The 25604-nt window shown below is 53.5% G+C and overlaps 6 protein-coding genes across 6 annotated transcripts; 4 read left to right on the top strand and 2 right to left on the bottom strand.

The window, feature by feature from the left end:
• Positions 1–4659: 4659 nt before the first annotated feature.
• Positions 4660–5630, top strand: SPBR_03065 (uncharacterized protein; the record flags this gene model as incomplete). Its single annotated transcript, XM_040761368.1, has 2 exons — positions 4660–5333; positions 5438–5630. 2 exons carry the CDS (start codon positions 4660–4662, stop codon positions 5628–5630), a joined length of 867 nt encoding a protein of 288 aa, XP_040620740.1.
• A 1293-nt stretch (positions 5631–6923) lies between these two features.
• SPBR_02839 (acetate kinase) lies at positions 6924–8255 on the top strand (the record flags this gene model as incomplete). The annotated part of the gene is made up of 1 exon (XM_040761142.1): positions 6924–8255. The coding sequence occupies one exon, from the start codon at positions 6924–6926 to the stop codon at positions 8253–8255; it is 1332 nt and encodes a 443-aa protein (XP_040620739.1).
• Positions 8256–8811: 556 nt separating this feature from the next.
• Positions 8812–9630, bottom strand: SPBR_03157 (uncharacterized protein; the record flags this gene model as incomplete). The annotated part of the gene is made up of 1 exon (XM_040761460.1): positions 8812–9630. One exon carries the CDS (start codon positions 9628–9630, stop codon positions 8812–8814), a length of 819 nt encoding a protein of 272 aa, XP_040620738.1.
• Positions 9631–15045: 5415 nt separating this feature from the next.
• On the bottom strand, positions 15046–17019 carry SPBR_02525 (U4/U6 small nuclear ribonucleoprotein PRP31; the record flags this gene model as incomplete). Its single annotated transcript, XM_040760828.1, has 2 exons — positions 15046–16557; positions 16720–17019. 2 exons carry the CDS (start codon positions 17017–17019, stop codon positions 15046–15048), a joined length of 1812 nt encoding a protein of 603 aa, XP_040620737.1.
• A 401-nt stretch (positions 17020–17420) lies between these two features.
• SPBR_02410 (crooked neck) lies at positions 17421–19774 on the top strand (the record flags this gene model as incomplete). The annotated part of the gene is made up of 4 exons (XM_040760713.1): positions 17421–17474; positions 17559–17835; positions 17920–18031; positions 18097–19774. The coding sequence occupies 4 exons, from the start codon at positions 17421–17423 to the stop codon at positions 19772–19774; spliced, it is 2121 nt and encodes a 706-aa protein (XP_040620736.1).
• A 2155-nt stretch (positions 19775–21929) lies between these two features.
• SPBR_02462 (glycyl-tRNA synthetase) lies at positions 21930–24062 on the top strand (the record flags this gene model as incomplete). The annotated part of the gene is made up of 3 exons (XM_040760765.1): positions 21930–22388; positions 22495–23607; positions 23673–24062. 3 exons carry the CDS (start codon positions 21930–21932, stop codon positions 24060–24062), a joined length of 1962 nt encoding a protein of 653 aa, XP_040620735.1.
• Positions 24063–25604: the final 1542 nt, after the last annotated feature.

The raw sequence follows: 25604 nt of genomic DNA, 5'->3' as shown, positions 1-25604 counted from the left end.
AGGCTGTCGTGGTTGCGTATTCTACGTCTTCTAGCATCACGGGATTGGCCCCTTATTGTGAACCTTTGGTTGCTCCTTCCGTCACATTGCACTTTATGCTCGAAACAATCACCCCGCAAGTTGTACTTATCCCTTCTTTCCCTGCTTGCGTGCATTTGGTCTTGCCGGGGTAAGAGGAAGGTGCAATTGTGACAGCAAAGCTCCGCCAGCGGCAACCGGCCACGGTCGCAACGTCTGGCCCTCCTACCGCGTACTTCGAACCTACCACTGTTCCCCATCCGCTCACCGAGACCCTTTCTGGTCCTGATCCAAGCTTCAGGTTTCTGCAGGGCCCAGCCTTCTCTGGAAAGGCTAGTCTGGACTCTCTGAACCACAGACAGGCGCCTGTCAACTCTTACACACGTCGATGCTGTACCCCGCGACCGGTTAACCGTTGGACCCCAGACAAGGCTGTCCTCGCAAGTATCCTTCGAGATATCATATCCTTTCATTACTGGTGTACCGAGCGCCGTCTCCCGCAGCCGTGTCTTAAAAAGTTTAAATACTCGCGTCTCTGTACATGTACAACCCGTGTGACAATTCCGTGGCACTGGGATACAGTCGCTTTCAGTCCCTGTCTTGTGCTCCCTTTTATAGTTCGCTGAGCTGGTGGTCTGCGCCTTCCCTGTCTGACTCTTCGTCGTTCCTGCCTCTTTTTGTTTATCTTAGTCATGTAGCTTGCTCTTTCCAACATATTTGCGTGTCCTACCTGTACCTCTTTTCGTCATCAAGCCGCCCCTTCCCCTATTTCTTCGTCCTTATTGTTTTCTTTCTTTTGTTTTTGGACCTTCATCCTCCCCTCCAACTCGTCGCTCTCCCATCTCCTTTCCATCCTCGTCCACCTCATCCACCTCATCCACCTCATCCACCTCATCCACCTCATCCACCTCATCCACCTCATCCACCCACACATACACTTACATGCAAACGTCATCTCGTTTAGCACGCGCTCACAGACGGAATTCCCGCCTTGTCTCTCTTGGCCCGTCCTCAACTACGTCTCGGCTTCCTATGCCCAACCCACCATGCCTCGTGCCTTTCGCCTCGCTGGCCTCGGAAATGCTCTTCTGTCTTGTCTCGACCTCGCCCAGCAACTTGCCCGTACGACTAGACGCGTGCGTCTGGCCATGTGCTCAACTGATTCGCCATGCCCAGGCCTAAGTACACAAACCGCAAAAAGCCCACACCTTTCCAAGCCCACACTCACAACGTGCGCCCTAACCGGCGTAGTCGACTATTTCCTGTCACTCCCGCAACCCCGGGTGGTTGCCGTTACTTTTGTCTTGCTTAACTGTGCCGTCGCTTTTGCTGCCCACACCCTTCTTCTTCTCTTCACATTGACCACACTTTGCGACTAACACGCAAAATTCAAACCAGCTTCCGCTCAGTCTAGCCAGCCCCACGTAATGGGTTCCACCCACCCGTCCAAGCTCCCCACCCAAGCCAAAATCCCTGTCACGAACCCCCATCCTTGTTCGACACTCAAATCGTCTGCACAAATCCCATCGTCGGAATTGCCCATGTGCTCGCCCAATGCGCAGAGAGCCGTCCAAAGACTAGCTCATTCCCACTCACTTGTTAGGTTCCATCAATGGTGTGAATGCGGAGTCTGGCCCTTCAGTCCCACCCTGCTAGCCGCTACCAGCCTTTGGTGCTGTATTCCCTTCTCTCTTTATTTTTGATGTTTCCCATTTGATTTTCCCACGGCGGGCTGCAAAGGCTCTCTTAATTCGTGCCGCAGATTCTACCCTCCCCTCCATCATATGTGCTGCGGTTGACCAAAGTCCTTGTGTTATTCTCTCTAATATATTAACCATTGCCAAACAGCTTCTCACACACTTCAGTTGCACCATGCAGAAGCCAGGTTGAAAACGACTTGAGTGCAATGGCTTCTCACACGACCATTCGCACAAAACATACCAATCTGGGACGCCGTACGCTTTTCGGGATTCTATCCCTCTTTATTTGCTTCGTCCATGAATCTGGCATACCACATAAACCCGACCGTCGGAACTGCGAAATGAAGTTGATGGGCATTGCCCTGTGAATGCATATTTGGTCTCGCGTAAATTCGCCATTGCTTCCTAATCCCATCGACACGTTTTTCACCAGGGCTGGCATGCACTCCGTACGACAGGTGTACGATGTACGATGTACGATGCGATACCCTGGCCAAATACGTCAAGGGCGGGGCCGCGGACGGGGGGGCAGCGCAGGCAGAATGGAGGACACGGGGGCGTGCTCTGTAGCACGCACGAGACACGAAGACAAACGATTAGAAGCAGAGGCTCTGTATCGGCCAAACTGCTCCTGCTCACGCCCATGCCTATTCACACGCCACCAAACCTGTGTCGTCCCTCTGCGCAGGAGTCCCATTTCGAAAGACCACAAGCTTCGACCCGGTCTGAGGCAGGTAGGGTGCGTGCTTGGATGTGAGCTGGGACCAGTCAGAAGCCGCAGGACACGGGGACTACAGCATAACATCAACGGCCCCTCACTCTCATTTGGATTATTTCAGCTTTTTGGGGGGGGGTTCCTACTTTCGTTTCGGCGCTTTCTTTTTGATTCTCGAATATATCTTACTTGCCTTTTTGGATGTTAATAACCCGTTACGGATTGCGAACGCCACACAAGCTCTTCCTCGCTTTTCTCAGTCAGATCTCTCCTATATCCGCCAATCCGTCGTCATGGATGCCTCGCCGGCCTTTTGACCTTCGTTTCTAGTCTCACACCCCCTCCTCTGCTTCTTCTTTCTACAGGAAGACAAGGGGACGGCGAAAGGAAGCAGGCTGTCCGCCGCAGCATGAACGACCAAAATAAATTCACCCCAAAGAAGTATTGTAAAGCAAGACGCCCAGAAAACACACACACAGGCATACCTACGCCAACGCATACGACATCGTCAACGCCGACATCAGCTTTCGTCCCGCTCGTCACCCCCGCGCTCGACAGTTCGACAGGTTACTGTCATCCTATCGATCTCTTGTGTGCATTTTTGCCGCCCGGATTGTCGTGCAGCAAGCTTGTCCTATTTCCTCCCACCTGATTGAGTGCACCGATACATCCATTCACGTTGCTTGTGTTTACGGTCCCATTGTCCCATTGTTGACCAACTTGAGTGAGCATCGCCGCCTCGCTCTCGGCTGCCACGTCCTGCTGCCTCCCTCTCGCCTCGTTCCTTCTTTCGAGCTCTCTCCACCCACCCTTTCCGGAGCGGCCCTTCCCCTGCTCTCCTCTGAGCTCCTCTGATCTTGGGCACTCTTTCCATAAAAGGACGGCAGAGCCTCTGGCACGACTCGTTACCCGTCCACCTCTCAATCGTCTTACGTTTACGATTCTGGCTTGTGGCCGACCACTTCCATACTCTGGTTCTGAAGAGAGAGGGTAGAGTGGGCGATCAAAGCGCGGATCAGCTTCACTTCCTCTCCGTGGATGCTCGGCCCATGCAGTTCGATTGGCAACTGGTGGCCAACATCTATCTTAGGTGTATCTAGCTTCCTTCTTTGCGCTTTTCGTTTTTATCGACAATCATCGACAACCCTTTCCTTCGTCCCACCGTGCACCTCTCTCTCGTCGACCTCCTGCTTCGATTTCTTTGTCTGTCTGCGCTCCTTGCCCTGGATGGAGCCGTCTGGCCTCCCTCTTCTCGACAAAGTTCTCGGCAGAGTGTGCCTCCGGGCAAGGATATCGAACTTGCCTTGGTCGGCATCGTTGCGCCGATCTGCCGCCGTCGCCTGACCTCGACAGAGTCTCACGGTTGCTACACGAGACAGCTTTCACCGTCGCCGATACCGTGTTTTCTGAATCGGTGCCGATTTCCCAGTCGTCCGACCGACCCCCACGGAAGCTGAGATTATTCGCTGTGCGTCACCGGTTTCCCCCGACCCGTAGCGCACAGCGTCTCAGACACGCGCATTAATTTTGCTTTTGCCGCCGAACTATGGCAACGTCTGGGTCATCCTCCTCGTCTTTCTCTGCCTCTTCTAACGGCTACGCCTCGTCTTATGCTTATACTCATACCAGCCGAAACGGTTCCTCTACCCGCACCCCGAGTTCCTCTGCCGTGTCCGCCGTGACTTCCAACTCTTCGGCCCCGCCGCCGACGCCGTTGCGGCCCCTTGATTTGGGGCCGCCAGGCTATCAAGCAACAATGTAATACCACACATCTTCTGCGGTCGCTTTACTCTTTGCGCTTTGCTCTTTACTTTTTGCTTTTATAACAGCTGCTTCTCCCCGGTTCCATCGCTTACCCCCCACCTACTTGCTGTTGTGTATGCTACGTTCTTCATTTTTTCTTATATGGTGTCAGATGTATGCTAACCTCATCTCCCTTTTCTACTTGTCCAGTATCTTATATGAGCGTACCGCAAACGAGTCTACCGTGTATCTTGGACCATGGGAGATTGTAAACACGGAACCACGCCGCATCCGGTGGCAATGCAGCTACGAAGGCGAGGTGCTGGAGCACTTTTGTAAGACATCTGAACCGTTGCTACTTACACATATATCTTTAGAATACAATCACACTGACTAGTCATCATAGTGCCATCTAATACACCAGCCGACATTTTCCCACACACACTACATGCACGGCATCGCCCATATGGTGATCCTTGTGATATGGAACTCTATCTGTCGTTCCTTGAACCACATCGCATCCGATATGTCACTAACGACAACACTATCGCACACGACGACCATGTCGAGGCACGGTACGAGTTCACCACGACTGAAGGATCCCATCGCCTTCAAGGAGACCTCCGTGGACAAGACTTGATCGACCATTTCGACTTTGACGTCATATGGTCCGATAAGGAGAGCCGCACCGATTCGTTTGGCAGCGTCCGTGGTATCGGCGCTATCCAGCGCATGAAGATGTGGCGCGACCGATATACGACATATCACTACCTCACTTTCTACGCAAATCGCACCGACCGGCGGTACCGCGAATACCTGGTGTATTCGTTTGATGCCGAAATAAAAAACCGCGATGACAGCCACCGGCGGCTCCGTCTCACAGTGCGCGGACGCCGCGGTAGTGCCACCGACAGTGGCAGCAGCAATCATGGCGGCAGCAGTGGCGGAGGCGGTAGTAGTTCTGGTCGTCGTTTCTCCGTGACATCGTTACGACAGCGACCACGCACTTCTAGTAGTCACCACCATAGCAGCGGTCATGGCAGCTCATCACATGCTTCCAGCTCACGCAGCTCGCACATGAGCTCTGATCAGGCTTCAACAGTCTCGCCACCTTCGTCGACATCATCTTATTCTCCAGGCAGCGGACTCGACATCCGGTATCTGGGTATCCAGTTTAGCCGAGCTGACGGTACGACACTTGAATCCTTATGTTTTGACTATTCTCAAATAATGCTGACCCCCGATCCTTAGACTACTATAGATTCATTGAGCAGTGGACGATTGCCCAGAACGCAGATGCAGAGTTTCGCGGTGTCCCCTTCCCTTCTGACCGTTTCGAGCTTCCGTCTCCTGAAATCTTCCCCGGGAGCAACGTGGCTTCGTCATCCGTACTAGGCCTGTCTATCGTGGAAGAGCCTCCAGAGGGATACGATCCAAGGAGCGTCCCATCCTAAGAAGCGGCTAGGGCAAGAAGGCACAAAAAGAGGGAACGGAAAGCCGAGTCTCGAATGCTCTAGCACAACACCGGCAATAACGATCACAACAAGACGAGCGACGAAACGAACAAAACGTAACCCAAGAAAACACCAAAATTATCAACTACGACTTTGACGATGAGCAATGACCATCACATGTATACATGTAAATAGATAGACACACATTCGAAAGAGAATGGGCTTTCAAACCACGAACAGTGCGAGCACTTTTTTATTCCGGAGTCAAACCACATTCTTCCCATATTTCATCAATTTTGCAACGGCTGCCCTTGAAATATCATGCGTTTGCGCTAGCGGTGTGAATGTTGGGACAAAACAATGAAGGATAAGCATCAGCTAATAGGTCAGGAACCGAGACCGTCTGACAGGTCAGCCTAGCAGGCCTAGCTACTAGGGCCGGGGAGGAAAGAAGTGTCTATTGGCCAGCAGTTCTGCGGACATTGAGACGGATGTTGGGGGATGTTGTCAGACGTTGGTTACCAGCCCGCGCTTATCATCTGCAGCTCCCAACAGACGCTGCCTCGTGGAAAATGAAACTCGGCTGTCCACCTGCACTCTGTGCAAGGGAGGTAAAGAGACCAAGTGCGGCTCTGTTTTACAAGAGGAGGGGTTAACTGCATGTTTCTCCATGCAACTCGTCAGTGGCGTTTTCCCTTTGTGGGCGCTGGTTGCAATTGCCAAGTACCGAGCAACCAAAATGTGGCGTCGAGGGATGCCAGCTGCTGAGCGATTAAAGGTGACTCGGCTGGTATAATATGCTGTAACATCAGTTACAATTGAGTGCGATTTTGCGTGCCAGGATGGCACCAAACAAAGCAACTCGACGTCAAAGTGATGATGCCGCCAATGATAAGGGCAAAAAGTGGGGCATTGAGCTTTGTGTTAGTATCAGTGGTGGCTGTAGGTGGGGGAAGGCCAGTAATACATGAGGTACACCAGCGCTACGTCATCCACACCTCCGTTGAACCTGTCTCGAGCCTTCTGTCAGCCCACCAGCCTCTGTTGAACAAAAAAAGCATCCGAGTCAGGGCGCCGCCCTGCTTTACAGGTGATTTCTCCTGTGCGTACTACAAGTGCAATTTGCCAGCGTCTACTTTGCATTCTCGTCTATTCTTTGGCATCAGGAAGACAGCCATATCAGCACGAGCGAACGTCCCATGTCTCATATCATATTCCGTTCTTAATTTGCAACGCTTGCCATCATCTCAGTACCGCCATCTCACAGCCAGGTCACACCAAAAGACCGTCGTCATGAAAATTGTTCTCTCCGTCAACGCCGGCTCATCGTCTGTCAAGGTTTCCGTCTACTCCGTCGCCGCGCGCAACGCGGAGCCACGCCAGCTGGCCGAGGCGCAGGTCAACGGCCTCACAGCACCGCCTCCAAAGGTTGATTACAGCCGTCACGATGGCAGCACCAACGGCGGCAAGAACGTCGTCTACAAAGACAAGAAGGTGACGGACATTGACGACAAGGCCGGCAGCATCGACAGCCAGGACGACGCCTTTGCGTTTTTGCTGCGCCTCTTTGTCGACGACAAGGATCTCCAGGAAATCGATAGCCACGACGACATTGCCATTGTCACGCACCGTATTGTGCACGGCGGTGACTACACAGCGCCCCAGATTGTCGTCGACGACACCTATGCCCACATCGAGGCCCTCAACGACCTCGCGCCGCTGCACAATGCCAAGTCCCTCGAGATTGTGCGGTCGTGCCTCAAGCAGCTGCCGCAGGCGACAAACGTCGCCTGCTTTGACTCGCAGTTCCACGCCACACTGCCGCCACACATCCGCACGTACCCCATCGACCCGGTCATGGCCAAGAGCAACATGCTGCGCAAGTACGGGTTTCACGGGCTCAGCTATGCTTTCATCACGCGCGCCGTCGCCGATTTCCTGGGCAAGCCCGTGGACGAGACGAGCATAATCGCCCTGCACCTGGGCAGCGGCGCCTCGGCGTGTGCCATCCGCGGCGGGAAGAGCTGGGACACGAGCATGGGCCTGACGCCGCTGGCCGGTCTTCCCGGAGCCACGCGCAGCGGCAGCGTCGACCCGAGTCTGGTTTTCCACTATGCGTCCGATGTCGGCAAGCTGTCGCCTGCGTCGACAAAAGACCTGCACATCTCGCGCGCCGAGGAGATCCTCAACAAGGAAGCCGGCTGGAAGGCACTGACGGGCACCACCGACTTTGGCGAGATTGCGGGCTCCGACAAGCCGTCGCACCAGCTGGCGTTTGACCTGTTTGTCGACCGGGTGTCGGCCTATGTCGGGTCCTACTACGTGGCGCTCAAGGGCGAGGTCGACGCCCTCGTCTTTGCGGGCGGCATTGGCGAGCACAGCAACCGACTGCGTGCTGCCGTCGTCGACCAGTGCAGCTGTCTCGGCTTTGCTATCGACTCGGCAGCTAACGGCGCTGGCCACTTGAGCGATGTAGTCACCGACCTTACTGGAACAACCGGCAGCGAGACCAACAATGGAAGCAAAACAGCTCGGCGCCGGGTGGTGGTGTGCAAAACCGATGAGCAGCTTGAGATGGCCCGGGAGGGCTCAGCAGACGAGAGCTTATGGGCCGATCGCAAATAGACGACATTTGATGGGGCAGTAATTGTTAGACATAGTTTAACGTTGTGTTTTTATGCATCGTGCTGTATTCATGAGTTGCGATCACAACGCAGTAGCGTTCTTAGAAACTGTATGATTTTTTTAGGATTGGTTGACTTGGTAATTGAAAGTCGGTATCGTATACGGCCATTTGGCCCCCAAATCACTAAGATACAGTCCGTATGGCCGTCCGCATATCACACAACTCCTTCCGTGTTCTGGGAACCCGTTGTGTAGTTTTGTACAAAATGAAAAAAGAAGAAGAAAATGAAACAAGAAGCAGAAAACGTTGACGGGAATCCTCGTTTATATCAACAACTCCTTTTTGGTGAAATTAAATACGATACAAACTCCTGTGCGACGCCGCAGTTCCAATATATAACAATTAAGGGAAAGGAAGGTAATGAAGAATTATGAGAAAGGATCGTAAGGGTTCCGACTTCAAAAAGGAACCCAACCAGTAAGCCATGTTGCCCGTGCCTCCTAAATAAACGCCGTGTAAAAACAAGAAAAGCCATTGGACCAGAGAAGCACTTTCTCACATGTCCTCGACTTGCCGGGCAGCATCAGCGAGTGCAGCTAGGGACATACTGTCGATGCTCGACCCAGAATGGGAGCGGCCGTATGACGACCGAATGGGCATCTGGTATTCCATGTCCATGGGGTACTCAACGTGTTCGGACATCGGCGAGTAGGAGCTTTGGCGAGACGACCGAGAGTCGCCGTTGCGGTTCTTGGACGAGCTGGACGAGTGACCAGGTCGGTTGGACTTTTCGCGCTTGTAGTGTGTCTCCAGGTGCTGCTTCATGTTGTCGGTGCGCGTGAACATCTTCTGGCAGCCCTCGAAAGAGCACGGGATCGTCTTCACGGCAAAGTGGATCTTGGCGTGGCGCGAAGCGTGGCCCGACGTGGTGAACGTCTTGTCGCAGTTGAACTGCTGCGAAAGACGGCATGGGTATCTCTTGCCCTTCCGGTCCGACGTGGCCTCTCTCTCGGTGTGATGTGCCAGTTTATAGGCGCCAGAATCCTTCATGTAGATTGCCTCGGTCAAGTCGGCATGCGAGTGGTGCTCATCCGTCTTGTAGGTGAAGTAGGGTGACTGAACGTTTGCCGGGGCGTAGGCCGTGCCATGCTCGCGGTGAGCCGACTCGGGCGTGAGGGGAGTCGCCGGGTCAAGGGAAATCTGCGAGTCGAATGAACAAGAGCGCGACAGCTCAGGAGCGTTGGAGGACTGTGAGTAGACAGAGCCAGAGTTGGATCCTCTCATCGATTGCGAGTGTGTTCTGTAGTCGTTGGTGTGCAAGTCGTCCTCCACGAGGAGGGAAATTCTGCGCCCAGAGGAGTTGTAGCCGTCCATGACACTGATCTTTGGGTGGTTGGTGCTGGTGAATCTTGGGTCGGGCAGATTTGGGTTCTCGGCGTGACGGCGAATGTATAAACAAAACGAGAGAGCTATCTGCAGCAGTGTGCATAGAAGGAGTCCCCGTGTTTTATGGATGAGGAGGTGGTCAATGGAAGGTATTTTCGGCTTGCTCGGTGCAAATCGTTGCCTTTGAACCTCTTTGTTGTCACCTTGGGGGTGGATGATTCAATCAACTTGGATATATTGTAGAAGATGGTGATCGAAAAATAAGACGGCAAGGCGAGCCAACAGGTTTGCGACAGGTGTAAAATGCGTGGGCAGATACAATGCGATATTGTACGTGAGTGAGAGAAGGTGGCCGTCTGAGTTGGATATAAGGCAGGTCGTTTTAGTGTGAGGTTTCACTTTTCTTGTCAGCGACTGGTGGTTTATGAAAGAGCCAGTGTCTTGCTCTTCGCAAGCAGCCATGCAGATCGACAGCGATGTGAAAGAATGTAAAACAAGACAAGTAATGCCCTCCTAGAAATTAAGAGAACCAAGACAACAAGACTCGTAAAAATTTTCACAGTGACAAGACGGATTATGAAAACCGACAAAAAAAAGAAAGAAAGAAAAGGTAAGTTTGACAGATAGGCGGTGCAATATGACAAGAAGGGAGACGACGCAAAAACAAATGCAAGTTTGTGAGAGAGAGATGTGGGCGGATGAAGGGCGCTTAATAAAGAGCGGCGCACACACTATCAGAGGCGAGGAGCAAACAAGATGAAGCGAGAGTGCCTTAACAAATGTCACCAAGTGACAGCAAAAGAACAGAAAGCACGGCAAGGAGGAAATTGGACATCAGGGGAAAAGCAGAGCCAGAGCAAGGTGCCTGTTTGCAAGGTCGAGGAGAGAAGATGCGTGGAACCACGTGATGGTAGCTACGAAGTTTTTGTTTTGAAGAACGCGAGGAAAACAAAAACGAAGGAGGCAGTAAGGAAAACAGCAACGGCAACAAGGGAATTTACCAAACGCAAATGGAACTCACAATATGGTGGCCGTGGGCAAACGGCGCAGACAAATGCAATGCAAACGGTATGGTGAAAAAAGTGAGACCTTTGCTGAGAAGGGCGCAACACCTGGTGGAGAGCGGGCGTGTTTTGGGGATCACGAGAGAAAGTGGCTGTTCTTATCTGACAGGCTATCTAAATTTGCTGCCGGGTATCTGTCAGGCACCTTTGGGTAGGGTTTGCAGGATAAGAGCGACTGTTGGGTGTGCAGAGGCAAAGAGAAGCGATGGGGACGAGGTGTTGGTGGCACGATGGTGTATGGAAAAACGAGTTGAAGAGAAACAGAAAAACGAAGATCTTGAGAAATCCGGGGGCGTCAAGATGTTTTCTTCATATACAACGTACTAGGACGAGGAATGAGGGACCTCTGGGAAAAGTGTAGCAAAGTGGAGTAAACTATAGAAGAAGCAGGGAAGGGAAAGAGCGATGGAGGAATCAGGAAAGAGGGCACGAATATGGAAGGTAGGGGTGGGCATAGATGAGTACGCCGGCGCAGAATGAAGAAAGCACGTAGACGATGAGATCACGAAAAGGAAGGAGCACAACGGGGGAGACAACGGCAGGAGCAAGCAAGCGCAGTTACGACATCGATTGGAAGCACAGTCGAAAGGCAAGGGCATCCAAATAGCCAGCGAGCTTGGAGAGAACGCTGCACTGATTCCAAGCTCTAATTTTGGCTGGTCTCTACGTTCGTTTTCCTGATTTCTTTTTTTTCTTTTTTTTTTACGTTCATATAAAGAGATCGATTTTGGCAACCGCGGAGCACGTACCCTCGTACCGTAGCGTCGAATGCAGGGCGTCTTTGGTGACAAGTCGAGAGCACTAAAGAACAATGAAACAAGGGACAATGACAGAAGACAAGAGAATGGAGGAGCAGAAAAAGGGAAAAAGAAAAAGAAAAACAAGAAAAAAGAGCCACTAGACAGGCGAGACAGGTACTCCGTGGACAGGAACAGGGCAAGGTATGGCCGTAATCAATTCAATGGCCTAGCAAAATGGCACTGTCGAGGGTGGGTGGGCGCAACTGGCAGCTGCAAGTGGTGATGTCATGACTTTTCCAGGGGAGAAGTGGCCGGCATTCGCGCAGCAGACCCGGCCGCGCAGCCACAAAACAAAAACGGGGAATTGAAGAATTGACAAGGAAAGGCCGGTGCGGCAGGCCAATGGGCGCACACGCAAAACAGAAGCGAAGTATGTGCTCGACGAAGACGACGACAACGTGAGACAGCAAAGTGTAAGTAAGTCCATCAGCGCTGCATATGGAAGGACAAGACACTATTTGCTGGTAGACCCACTTTAGGCCCAGACCCAGCCAAAAGAGGCCGTGAAGTACGAATTAGTCTCGTAGTCAACTAGACGCAGACGGATGCTGCACAAGCCGCCCCGGGGGTTGATCATCAGGAACCCCCTTCCCGCATGCCATTTGGCCTGGCCTTTGATGAGTGAGTCGAGGCGAGTTGCACTAGGCAGTAGGGTGAGAGGGTGAGTCAGCCTTGGTGCATTTTTGTACTTTTTCTACGTGCCTGCACCGAGGACCCTTGGCACCTCTAGTCCGACAACCCTATCGCACGATGCTTCGCACTTTTCTGCCCTAAACTTTTGCGGCGGCCGCCCCCAGCCCCCCGCGCCAGGAGTGCCAGTGAGTCCGACAGCTGTCCGCCCCACGGCCCTGATCCTTTGTATGACCTCTGTGGACTTGGGTTCATTTTAGCATCATTTCCAGGGCAGCCGTGGCAGCGACCAGGGCAAGTAGCGGCACACACCAACCAGCCAACACCAGGCCCCAGGTCCAGCAAGTGTGGCGCCCCCCCAGGGGCGAGATAAGACGACAGCAAACCAAGAAAGGCACGCTGTGCAACGACGGCATTGTGGCCGTTCCATTGTGGCCGTTCAGCAGCCGTGGTGTTGGCGGCACTGTCCCGCTCTCAATGGAAACGTTGGTTCCTGCTCCTCTGGCGCAAGCCAGGCTCGCCAGGGTGCTCCTTCCCGGCCGGACTTTTTGGCTGGCCATGCATTTCTGGGCCATGACACATCCCACCCTCTTTTGCTGCCAAAACGATCGAAATTTTGCGCCTAGATCGACGATGCACCTTGCAAGCGGGGGCCGTTCTCTCCCTCTCCATCTTCCTCTGCCGAGTACTTTTTCGTTACTTGATTGTTTGTCTTTTCTCTTTCCGTCCTCCATTTCCCCATTTTCTGTCCACTTATCGGTCCCTTCGTGCCTACTCGATTTGGTCGTTTTCCTTTACTTCTTGCCACTTCTAATCGTAATGCCCGCACGTTTTCCTCGCCGCCAAGACCCACTGCCAGACTGCCAAAAAATAATAGTATTGAAGGGGAAAAATAAAATAAATTATAAATAAATAAAAATAAATAAATAAAAATAAAAAATAAAAAAACATCCACATAAACACCTCTGTCCTCAGTCCAGACTACGGGGTACCCGTAGCACTATCGCTCTTTCACAGGACCCTGTTCTCTTGGCAGAGTCCCCTTGGCCCACCCCTACGCCTCACTCCACCACTTGCAACTTCTCTCTTGAGTATGTCGTACTCGCGATCACTATTTGCCTCTGCAATCTCTGGTTTATTACCTCTCTGGCTCGAGTCCCTCTCTTTTGTCCACTTCGCTCGCGGTCTCGATGCACCATATATCCTCCTATTGTCCCAAAGCAGTCACGATGTGCCGTCTGGCCCGCATCGATCGATCGAGGCCCTGCTGTTCATTATCTGACTGGCCCATCCCTCGTTTAATTCGATGCCCGTTGACTGCTGTGGAGCAAAGGGTCTCGTCCTCATCCATCCATCCATCCACCCACCCTGCCACCCTGCCTGCCACCTCCGCACGTATCTTGTTCTCGTCCAAAGTCTCTTCTGTCACTTGTCTGGTCCCTGGTGGTCCCCTGCCCTCCCTATTCCCTGATTTTCAATGGACCCCTGTCGGCCACGCCTTTGGGCTCTCTCCAGTCTGGGCTAAGCATGGTACGACACCTGTGGCTTTGTGGCTGCCAGGGTGGTGTCCTGTCGGCAGGGTGCGCGAATCCAGTCTTCAACTAAATCAGTCATTTCTCTGATCGCGATCGAGATCCCCCAAGAAGAGTCCCATACTAAATAGCACCAGTCGACGGCGCAGCCGATGTTGCCACAGCTGTGCCAGAGTGCACTGACAGAAGTGATAAACCCGAGACGCAACAAAAACTGAAGGCGTGATACTGCATATTATCATGCATCATACAATGCCCTGCATGTCTACCCTGCTGCCATCGCGATGCTGTGCAGCGATTGGCTAACAGCATCCTGCATTGTCAAATATCGTCTATCGGCGACCCTGTATCAAGAGCAGACAACGGGTCCATGATCGAGTGTGGGCAGTCGAGGCGATGTCCCTTCAAAACAACACACGATGCTTCCTCCTCATAGACTCGACGACCGACGTGTTGTTGTGGTTGTTCCGGACCCTCGTCGGCTTGCCGGCAAGCTTCATTCTCTCCGTAACGCCTTATCCTTGCACTCACGTGTATTTCGCATCCCGTACTGTGCAGAAAACGACTGCTCTTTGCTTCTTGTACTCCCGCTGTTTCCGTACGGAGTGCTCTGTGCGGAGTGTTGCTCCGGGACTTTCGCCAGCCTCTCTGGGCACGCCCTGCACAGCGTCGCCCCGTAGTGGAGTCCAATTGGGGTCCAAAACGTGAACCCTGCAGACTGTCGATCCCGTGCCATCCAAGCTTCTGTCTTTCGCTTCCTCAACAAGTGCCATGCCCCAGGTTCAGGGCCCTTTTGTCATTTAGCGCCTGGAATGGGCGCAAATGAATAAAATAAAACAAAAGGGAATAAGTGTCTTGTGTGACAGGTTCCCGTACCAGACAGCGGAGTTTTTGCTCCGCCTTCAATCACAACAGCAACTACATTCGTACGCCGTAGTCATACGCCGTGCGGAGTACATATGCTGCAGAAGAGTGCAACGTCTCGAAACAGGCACGTTCCTCATCGACGTCGACAGTTCGCGGTGCCAACGGCCCATGCAGCTCAAGGCTCACAACATTCCCGCAGTTCGCTTTGAAGAAATACAGATAGCAACGGTATCCTGGTTTTGCTTCGTATATGTAGTCGTGTCGTCGCAATGTTGGGATATCTTTCTTTGAGTACGGAATACAAAAAAACATCGTGCATAAATACAGAAGGGGTCGCTGACCCATGTCCATTAAAATTGTCTATGACACCATTTTTGCCGCTGGCCGCCCAGCCACAGGCCTTCCTGAACGCCAAAAGCCCTTTTGCGAAATATGCCCTGTCAAAATTATGTACGTGCCGACCTGCCGGAACAATGTCGTCAGGTTTATCTATTATGTATCACGCGCTCCTCATTTCTTTGTCGCGCCTGTATCCACGCGTTTGGCAGGTGGCAGCGCTGGCTTCTTGAACACGCCGTCTGCAACACCGCCGCCGCCTGCGCTGCCGCCGATTTGCGTAAAGGTGCCGCCCTTGAAATACCGGTCCTCTTCCGCCTTTCTCTTGCGACCCATCTCGGCGCGCACGCTGGGATCGACCAGCTCCAGTCCTTGCACGGGTGTAAATGCCAGCGACGACATCGTACCGGCCGTTTGGCTGCCCACCGTGGTGCCAACGCCAGATGCCCGCAAACCATGTCCGCGTAGATCTAGGCCGCCGGCCGCCTGGCCAATGCCCCGCAGCGACGATGCTGCACCGCTGCCGCCGTTGACCGACGACGCCAGGCCGCCCCAGCCCTTGTTCTTGGCGCTCAGCTTGGCTCGCGTGCGCTGGTCGACCTGCAGGGCGCGCACGCGACCGTCGCTTGCCGCACCGATCATGCCCAGGCCCTCGGTCTCGTCACCGACGCCGTAGCCGACCTCCTTCTCCTCCTGGCCAAACGCCATCCGGTTCTGCGCCTTGCGTAGGTCCGTCATCGCTGTTGCCGCCTTGGCCTGCCGCGCCCGCCGACCGCCGCGTTTCCGCGACGGCTTGTCGTCGGGTGCCGGTAGGGCCCGTGCGCCTGTATTCAGTGGCTTCTCTTGAAGCTTCTCCAGCCGCTCCAGGCACTGGTCTTTGAGCTCCTCACCCTGGCTGCCGTCCGGCGACGAGTGGATCCGGTCGACACGCGCGGCCAGTACCACTTTGGCCGAGACAATGCGCATCGCCTGCTTCTTCAGGTCTGTCGGAATCGTGTGAATGATGGGCGATTGGTAAAGGTAACCCTGCTGGCGTGACGTCACGTTTGTCGCCAGGGCACTGGCGTTGGCGCCCCTTTTTGAACCCCATGCCGCAATGTTGCAGGCGGGGGTCTTGGACAGGCCCGTCAGACCCCCGGCCGTGTTGAGAAGCTGGGCGGCCGTCAAGGAGCCAATGAGCGCTGTTAGGTTCGGCGCAAAGATAGTCATGCGCGACTGCACGTACTCGGTCAACGCCCGTTTCGCCACATCGAGCTTCACCATCGCGCCACAGGCCGCCACCACGCCGTCGAGGTCGTTCTGCGCCATGGGCTGGCCCTTGGAGGTGATGGCGCTTGTCGTGACAATCATCAGGGTTGGCTTGTCGAGCACCGAGTCGAGGGACACGCCGAGCGGGTTGTCCGTCGACTGGGGTATCCGGCGCATGGCGTCCGAGTCCAGTGGGCCGTTGCCGAGCACCGCGGCTGTCTTGGCGTACTCGAGCGGGTTGGTGACGAGGGTCTCGAGCTCGGGGAAGCGCACCGAGTAGTGGTCGCGTACCCATTTGTGCACAAGGACCACCTCATTGTCAATGGCCGTTGAGAGGCCGTTGGCCTGTGTCAATAGGTGGTACTCGGGGTGCTCCTCGACGTTTCCGACGTGTTCGTGTCGTGTCTCGCTCGGTTGTGCTTGGTAGAATTTGATTTTCTGCAGGGTGTGGTCCAGACAGGTCAGGGCTGCTATTTCTCGCGCAAAAGAGAAAGAAGAGAGGACAGATGTAAACGCTGCATCTCGGTTTGGTCGTCCACGACACTCGGCACAAGACCGGTGCGGGACGAAGTAGTTTGAGGGATAAGAATGATCACGAACCTCTAAGATGGAATCGAGCGTCTTGACGAGGCTCGTTGCGGACCGCAAATCGTTTGGCTTGCCGTTCTTGTCTGCCTTCCCATTGGTCTCCTCGTCTCCTTCGTCGTCTTCGTTCACGGCCCCCATGGCGTCGTCATCGTCATCGGAGCTGACCAGGTCTGTGTCGTCCATTGGCACGTCGCCTCCGGACAGGCCCATAATGGCCGCCGTATTGTCCTCGCCATCATCCTCCACGCGCGCGCCATTCTCAGAACCAGAGTCCTCAAAGTCCTGAAGCAGCTCGTCTGCGAGGGTCGACATTTTGTGTGGTGCGCAGCACCCAGGGGCGCTAATTTCGTTTGTTAAAGATGCTAGTGTAGATTAAAGGCGTCAATAGTATCGTCTATGTGGTCGATGAAACCAAGATCAAATGTCGTCAAAAATGAACGCTGTGCAGGGAAAACAGAAGACAAGTGACTGTCAAGCAAAAAAGCTGCGAACGCGACAAAGAGGCAGCAACCGCGATGTCACTAAATTTTGGGTGGCAAATGATTACATAATCAGTCACGTGTTGACAAGAGCGCCCTCCAACAGCAAGGCGCTTGTACCAAAAGGCAAAAACCAGCGCCTATCACCAAAACGGCGTCAGTCGACCACGACTACATCTCTCAGCACCACTTGGACAACTTTATATCGCACAGCCGACGACAGACACAGTCACGATGGAGTCGCGTGGACCTCCTCGAGTCAAGAACAAGGCCGCCGCGCCTGTGCAGGTTAGTTCAAATCAGCGTCTTCTCGTATTGTTGTTGCGCCGCGTCTGTATTGTAAAATGCTAACCGTTTTGTCTGTCGCATTAGATCTCGGCCGAGCAGTTGTTACGAGAGGCGGTTGACCGCCAAGAACTGCCGCTCCAGGCACCGACGACACGATTCGAAGATCTCGAAGAGCTGCACGAGTACCAGGGCCGCAAGCGGCGCGAATACGAAAACTATGTGCGGCGATCGCGGACCAGTCTCAAGCCATGGGCCCAGTACGCGCAATTCGAACTGGAGCAGAAGGAGTTGGCACGGGCGCGATCTGTATTTGAGCGGGCGCTCGATGTGCTGCCCAACAGCGTGCCTCTCTGGATCAAGTGTACGTTTCGAGGCGGCTGCTGTATTCTCACTTCCCCTGCGGTTTCTCCCCCGCGGTACATCAAGTGCTAACATATGGCAACAGACATTGAGGCCGAAATCAAGAACCGCAACATCGCCCATGCCCGGAATCTGCTGGACAGAGCCGTCACCCGTCTACCGCGGGTAGACAAGCTCTGGTACAAGTACCTTTACGTGTAAGACTGACTTTTTTTCGTAGTACTCCTTATGAAATATCTGCTGACACAACATATGACAACAGCGAGGAGATGCTTGGCAATGTGTCTGGTACAAGACAAATCTTTGATCGCTGGCTTAAGTGGGAGCCAGCCGAGGAGGTCTGGAACGCCTATATCCGGCTCGAGAAGCGGTACAACGAATACGAACGCGCCCGCGACATCTTCCGGTCGTATACGATTGTGCACCCTTATCCTCGGACATGGATCAAATGGGCCAAGTTTGAAGAGGACTTTGGCACCAGCGATCTGGTCCGCGAGGTGTTCCAGACGGCGGTCGAGTCGCTCGGCGACGAATATGTGGATGAGAAGCTGTTTATGAGCTATGCGCGCTTTGAGGCCAAGCTCAAAGAATACGAGCGGGCACGCGCCATCTACAAGTTCGGCCTAGACAACCTACCACGAGCGCGGTCGATGCTTCTGCACAAGGAGTACACGACATTTGAGAAGCAGTTTGGCGATCGGGAGGGCATCGAGGATATTGTGGTGTCTAAGCGGCGAAGACAGTACGAGGAGCTGGTCAAGGAGAACCCCAAGAACTACGACGTCTGGTTCGACTGGGCCCGGCTCGAAGAGACGACGGGCGACTTTGACCGCATCCGCGATGTATACGAAAAGGCCGTCGCGCAGATCCCGCCGGCACAGGAGAAGCGGCTCTGGCGTCGGTATATTTTCCTGTGGATCTTTTACGCTCTGTGGGAGGAGACGGACGCCAAAAACCCGGAACGGGCGCGGCAAATCTACGACACCTGCCTGGGCCTGATCCCACACAAAAAGTTCACGTTCGCCAAGGTGTGGCTGCAAAAGGCTCTCTTCGAGGTGAGGCAGGGGGAGCTGACTGCGGCACGCAAGACGCTGGGGCGGGCGATTGGCATGGCACCCAAGGACCGGCTGTTCAAGGGCTACATTGAGCTCGAGAAGAAGCTGTTTGAGTTCCAGCGGTGCCGCACGCTCTACGAGAAGCACATTGTCTACAACCCGGCCAACTGCAGCACGTGGATTCAATGGGCAGAGTTGGAGCGCGGCCTGGACGACCTCGACCGTGCGCGGGCCATCTTTGACATGGGCGTGAGCCAGCCGGTGCTAGACATGCCCGAGGTGCTATGGAAAGCATACATTGACTTTGAGGAGGAGGAGGGCGAGTACGAGCGCACACGGGAGCTGTACGAGCGGCTGCTGGAGCGGACGGACCACCCCAAAGTCTGGATCAGCTACGCCCAGTTTGAGATCAACATTCCTGAGGCGGGTCCCGACGACGAAGACGAGGAGCAAGAGGAGGACGCGCCGGTCAGCGAGGAGGCCAAGGCGCGGGCTCGCAAAGTGTTTGAGCGGGCGCATGACAGCTTCCGCGACAAGGAACTCAAGGCGGAGCGGGTGGCGCTGCTCAACGCTTGGCTGGCATTTGAAAAGACGCATGGCAGCGAAGAGGACGCGGCCAAGATCCAGCGGCAGATGCCGCGCCGGACAAAGAAGAAGCGGCGCATGGAAGACGGCAGCTTCGAGGAGTACGTGGACTACGTGTTCCCAGCAGACGACCGGCAGGCCAAGAACCAGATGAACCTGCTGGCGATGGCCCAGGCGTGGAAGAAGACGGGCGGAACGGTCGCAGCATCGGCACCAGCGGCCGCATCCGAGGGCCCCGAAGCAGCCTCCAGTCCGTCTGCATCATCTGTGTCTTCGCGAGGGGATGATCGAGACGAGTAACCGCGTGTGACGGCAAGAAGAGGTTGGAATATGGCATGGGGGTGTATCAGCAAGCGTCGAAATAGGATCAGGATAATGATAATAATACCATGCTCAATCTACACAACACTACACGCCACGATGTTGATTTTCACTCGTGGCGTCCTGCTTACTTGTGCGGTCCCTTTGTCTTGCTGTCCTCGCATATGATTCCTTTGTGTGCTATTTGGTACGGCATATCTACGCTATAGGCGTGTCATTTTGCATAGGCACCCATTCCCCTGCCACAGCTCTAAGAAGCGAAGCGACGCAAGAGCCGGAGTGGGCTTGACACGCATAGTTTCATGCCTTGCAGACGAGAGATTGGGTCACAAGGAAAAAACAATGCAGACAGTATCTCCCATTTCCGAAGCGGCTACGCAACATAGTGTCATTGCGTGCAGGAAAAGTTGCGGAAACTATGGAATGCTTCGGGAGTAATTTAATCCACATTTTATATAAGGCGCAAACACACTGGTCGGCGATCTATCTCGATCGCTCGCTCGCTGATGGTCTTGCTGTGGTCTTGGCGACATGCGACGATGGACAGGGCCGAGAGGAAGAATCAGAGACAGCGGACGATGCGCTCCAACAAATTGGCGATCATTTGATTACGTCTTTTGACGATGTGTGTTGAATGGGTGTGTTAGGTGCTGTTTTTGCTCTGCTTCGTTATTTAGTTTCATTCTGAGGTTGCACTTTTGTGTTTTGATATATGCTCATTTCCATTTCCAACCGGCACATTTGCCAGTCTGTTCAGAGTGTTGCATTACGCGAACGGGTGCTGAGGCTGTTGACAGGAAGAAAACGGAGCAAATAAACCACCTACTCACGCACGTTTTTTATTTTATTTTATTTTTATTTTTTATTTTCTTTTTTCTTACCAAAAATTAATTCGTACGGAGCGGAAATACTGGCAACAGCTTATCGATGTAGGATCGTAGGACACGTAGCCAATGAATCCAGACTTCATTGCCGCTCTATCCGTCGTTGACCTATCTTTTCGTCGTCCCTTCACCGCTTCTCGCTGTGCTTCCTCCCCTGGTATTTGTTACGTGAAAGTTACGTCGACGTTGCGTCTTTTTATCCCCGCAGCTGGAACAGACAAGGAGGACAAAAAACAAGTGCTAAGGAGGCCAGCAAGCAGCATCAGAACGCAACGGAGACGCGTTCGTCACAATAGTATGGCCATGGTCTTATTCTCGTTGATTTTGCTATCATGTTAAGCGTGTTTATCCGTTGTAAAGATAAAGAAGAGGAAGCTGTGAATTCAAATAAGAATTTAAAATAAGTTTCGAATAAAAATCAGTAGAAATAGTCGGTTTATAAGGGCATCTCCTGCTGGCAGTCTCTCTCCAATATTTTTTCTGCCCTTATTCTTTCTCTTCTGTCGTTTCCTACTCCTTACTTTATTTCTTTCGTTTCCACATCCTGGTTGGTCATGATGCAGTGTTGCGCAGCGTTCCACTTAGGCAGGCAAATAAGAAGTGAAACAAAATAATACTACTAATAATAATAAATCACGGTAAAAGACCACGACGCAGGACCAAGGAGACACTGGCGAAATGCCTCGATGATATGCGTTCCTGATAGCCGTAGAATTGAAGCCTACGACGTACGCTAAGCCAGTACCAGTCAAACGGGCCACTCTCGCAAGACAGCCACGATATCCTCGCTTTCTTGGCCCCATCTGCTCTCGGCCGATCATGACATGGCGTGTCCATGTCATGAATGATGCATACGAGCGCGTCATGACCGGAAACTCGACATGATACGCACGAACAAGAACAAAGTCACCAAGACGAGAGAAACACAGTAAGGCAACTTCGATACGATAGTACGATGTGTGTGACGGGCGTCTTCTCCAATACGATTTTATAAGCACGGGAAGGCATGCATGAAGAGTGATATATTTGATGGGCTGTACTTTGTGATAATGCGTGGCTCTTTCTTGAAACCCGTAGACCTGTCAGCCTGTATGTGTGCACCTCTGATGACTCATAGGCTGTTGAGTGCTTTGCACGTGATATTGCCCATGGAACGAGCTTCTGAATGTCTATTTCGTTCCCATTATTTGTTTACTTTGAGTGTGTAACAACACTTTGCTTCCATCAAGGTCACCACCTCCTATTTTATCATGGATGCTACAGCCAAGAGCGGCTTCAGCCGGCCGCAGTTTGAGTCTTTGCTCAAGCGTCGGTTCTTCTTTACAGAGTCCTTTGAGATCTACCGCACGGCGCCCAACTTCCAGGGCGACAACCGTGGCCTCTACGACTATGGCCCGCCCGGTTGTGCGTTGCAGGCGAACATCGTCAGCGAGTGGCGCAGCCACTTTGTGATCGAGGAGAACATCATGGAGCTAGACTGCACGGCGATTACGCCGGCTGACGTGCTCAAGACAAGCGGCCACGTCGAGAAGTTTGCCGACCACATGTGTCGTGATCCGGCCAAGGGCGAGTATTTGAGAGCCGACCATCTTGTCAAGGGCGTGCTGGAGACCCGGCTGGAGGGTCATGCCAAGGCCGTGGCGGGCCAAGCCAAGTTCACAAAGCTGGACAGCGCCGTCGCACAGGAATTTGAGTCTATCCTCGCCCAGGTACGCCGTACCCTTTGTTGATGGTTGGGGGGACGAGGAGGTTGGCTGCCCAAACGCATCCCTTGAGGGAACGGTTTGCATTAACTAGCGCACAACTCCTCCACAGCTGGACAACTATGGCGGCCCAGAGCTGGGTGAGCTTATCGAGAAATACGACATTCGGAATCCGAACGGCAACGGCAAAGTACTCCCTCCCGTGCCCTTCAATCTCATGTTCCAGTCGACCATTGGCCCCAGCGCCGCCGCGCCCATCTACCTGCGGCCCGAAACAGCCCAGGGGCAGTTCCTTAACTTCCAGAAACTGCTTGAATTCCGTCGCGGTGCGATGCCGTTCGCGTCTGCCTGTATCGGCAAATCCTACCGGAACGAAATCTCCCCGCGTTCGGGGCTGTTGCGGGTGCGCGAGTTCCTCATGGCCGAGATCGAGCACTTTGTCGACCCGGACACCAGCAAGAGCCACGAGCGATTCGTTGAGGTAGCGGACGTGCAGCTGCCACTCCTGGACCGCGGCACACAACTCTCAGGCCGCACCGACGTGCGATTGCTATCAATCGGTGAGGCGGTCCACGGGGACACAAAAACGGGGAAGTCATTGGTGGACAACGAAACGCTTGGGTACTTCCTTGTTCGCATCTACCTCTATTTGCTGAAAATCGGGGCCGACCCCGCCCGCGTGCGCTTCCGGCAGCACTTGGACAACGAGATGGCGCACTACGCCTCTGACTGCTGGGACGCGGAGCTGCTGACTAGCTACGGCTGGATCGAGTGTGTTGGCTGCGCCGACCGCAGCGCCTACGACCTAACGGTACACGCCAAGCACACGGGCTCGCCGCTCAACGTCGAGGTGACCCGGCCGGTCCCGGTGGAAGTCGATGCATGGCAGGCCGTCTTGGAAAAGAAAGTCCTTGGGCCACGGTTCAAGAAGGACGCAAAGACGATTGAAGCCGCCGTCGCGGCGCTCGACCAGTCGACGCTGGCCAGCCTTGCCGACGAGCTTGCGCAAAAAGCAGTCATTACCGTGCCGACCGAACCCCTGGTGACTGGCGCTTCGTCTGTAGAGCTGTCTGCGGACATCTGCACGATTCAGAAGGTGAAGCGCATCGAACACACGCGCAAGTACACACCGAATGTGATTGAGCCTTCCTTTGGTATCGGCCGCATTCTGTACAGCGTCCTTGAACATGTCTACTGGCACCGGCCGGATGACGTCGCGCGGGGGGTAAATAAAAAACAATGTTGCATGTCATGATTTCTATTACAAAATGCAGCTGCTAACATGTCTAGGTCCTGTCTCTCCCGATCCTGGTGGCCCCGACCAAGGTGCTGATTGCACCGCTTTCGAACAACGCAACTCTGCAGCCCATCGCCAAGAAGCTGGCCGCCCGCCTCCGCCGTCTGCGTATTGCCAACGATGTCGATTCGTCGTCTACGTCCATTGGCAAACGCTATGCACGCAATGACGAGCTCGGCACGCCCTTGGGCGTGACGATTGATTTTGACACCGTCCAGGATGGGTCGCTGACGCTGCGCGAGCGAGATTCCATGGCACAGGTGCGGGCGTCCGAGGATGAGATTATCGAGGCCATCTGCAGCCTTGTGGAGGGGAGAGAGTCCTGGGCAGCTGTGTACGAGCGGCTGCCGCCGTTTACGGGCCAGAACCAGGACGAGTCATGATTTGAGGTTTGCAACCCCCCCTTTTCAAAGGTACGAGTCCGCGTACGCATTCTACGTAGCAAATGAAAATAGCACATAACACACAAACACAAATCTAGTGAGCTTCGGATCTCAACGGCCCGCGCCGCCTTTTTGAGACAACGCTGTCTTTTCACGCAAATTATGTGTTTAGTACGAACTTGGCGCGTCTACTGTTGTAGGTGCGAGTTTTGCGATCACCGATAAAGTGGGGGGCTGCCACGATTAGGAGTACTTGGTCCGAGGAAAACGAAAACGAAAATCGAAAAACTCGAGAGGCAAATACCAAAAACTGCAGTAGTATTGGCCAATACAGTAAGCTACTTTCGCAAAATAAGAAAAGTAAATTCATAAAATCATAAACAACATCCAACATACATGTCAGAACCGATGAGCAAATATAGATTTCCAACTCGCAGAAAAAAAAGAGAGAGGTGAAAAGCATGTAATACATGAAAGACATAGAAAGACATTAATAGCCACTCAGTTGCCCCGTTTCCAAGGACCGTTTCGACACTCCCGTTTGCCGCTGGCTCCCCTCTTTCGCTCCACCCCGATTCTGTATGTCGTCACAGACATTGGGTGTCTCCACCCCTGACGTTGCCGCTTTTTTGTTGCTCATCTTGTGTCACCCAGTCAATGTTTCTCGCTCGTCTCGTTTGAAGCAAAACCAATCATTGAAAAAAAAACGTAAAAAAAAAAAAAAAAAAAACGGACAAGGGGGCTTTTTGCAGCACACCCTACTACATGACACGCAGCACCCCCTCCTCCGTCTCCTTGCATAACATGGCTGGCGTCCTGGAAAGCCCAGACCCACTCAATGAAGCACGCCACAAACCGTCCATTCCGAACCATCTGCGGTGTACTTGCTGTAGCCGCAGACGCCGTTGTGTAGAACCGTGCAAATCGGGACGCGCGAGTTCACACACACCTCTCTTCTGGCGTTGTTGGCCAGGCCCACAGGAACGATGGGGACTTTGAGTCGCGGTCCATTTTAGTGGCGATGGCGGCCGTCTGTTACAAGAGGGTAAAGAATCAGTGATATTGTCCGTAATACATTAACAAACAGGGAGAAAAGAGGAAAGATCTGCGTCTTTCGTGCTATGTGTAACCGCAAAGGAGCGAGGCAGAGAGAGTAAAGAGAGAACGACGAAGAGGAAGAAGAGACGGTGTGCACTTGTCGCCATTGTCTCTGTTTTGAGTTCAACAAGGTCGTTTGCTGACAGAAGGTGCAACGGCAATTGTTTTGCAAGCACAAGTTGTCTGGTTCTCGTGCTACTGCACGCCAGGGTTGCCACTTTTTTGGTTGGAAAAGTGATTCAATTCGTCCTTGGTTCTTGTGTTTTTGTCACATCTTGCACACGCTGTCTCTTGATCTCTTTTCTTTGTCTCTCATCGCATCTCTCACAGGGACACAACGGGGTGCCGTGCTCTGTGTATCAGGGGGGATGGTCGTATCTCATGTAGAAGTCAGAGGCAATGGTGCGCGATGTGATCGAACGAGCCCCCGTGTCTGCGTTGTAG

This window comes from Sporothrix brasiliensis (assembly GCF_000820605.1).
Source record: "Sporothrix brasiliensis 5110 chromosome Unknown Cont17, whole genome shotgun sequence".
NCBI lineage: Eukaryota > Fungi > Ascomycota > Sordariomycetes > Ophiostomatales > Ophiostomataceae > Sporothrix > Sporothrix brasiliensis.
The sequence above is the reverse complement of the archived record's forward strand: the minus strand, read 5'-3'. Positions and strand labels throughout refer to the sequence as shown.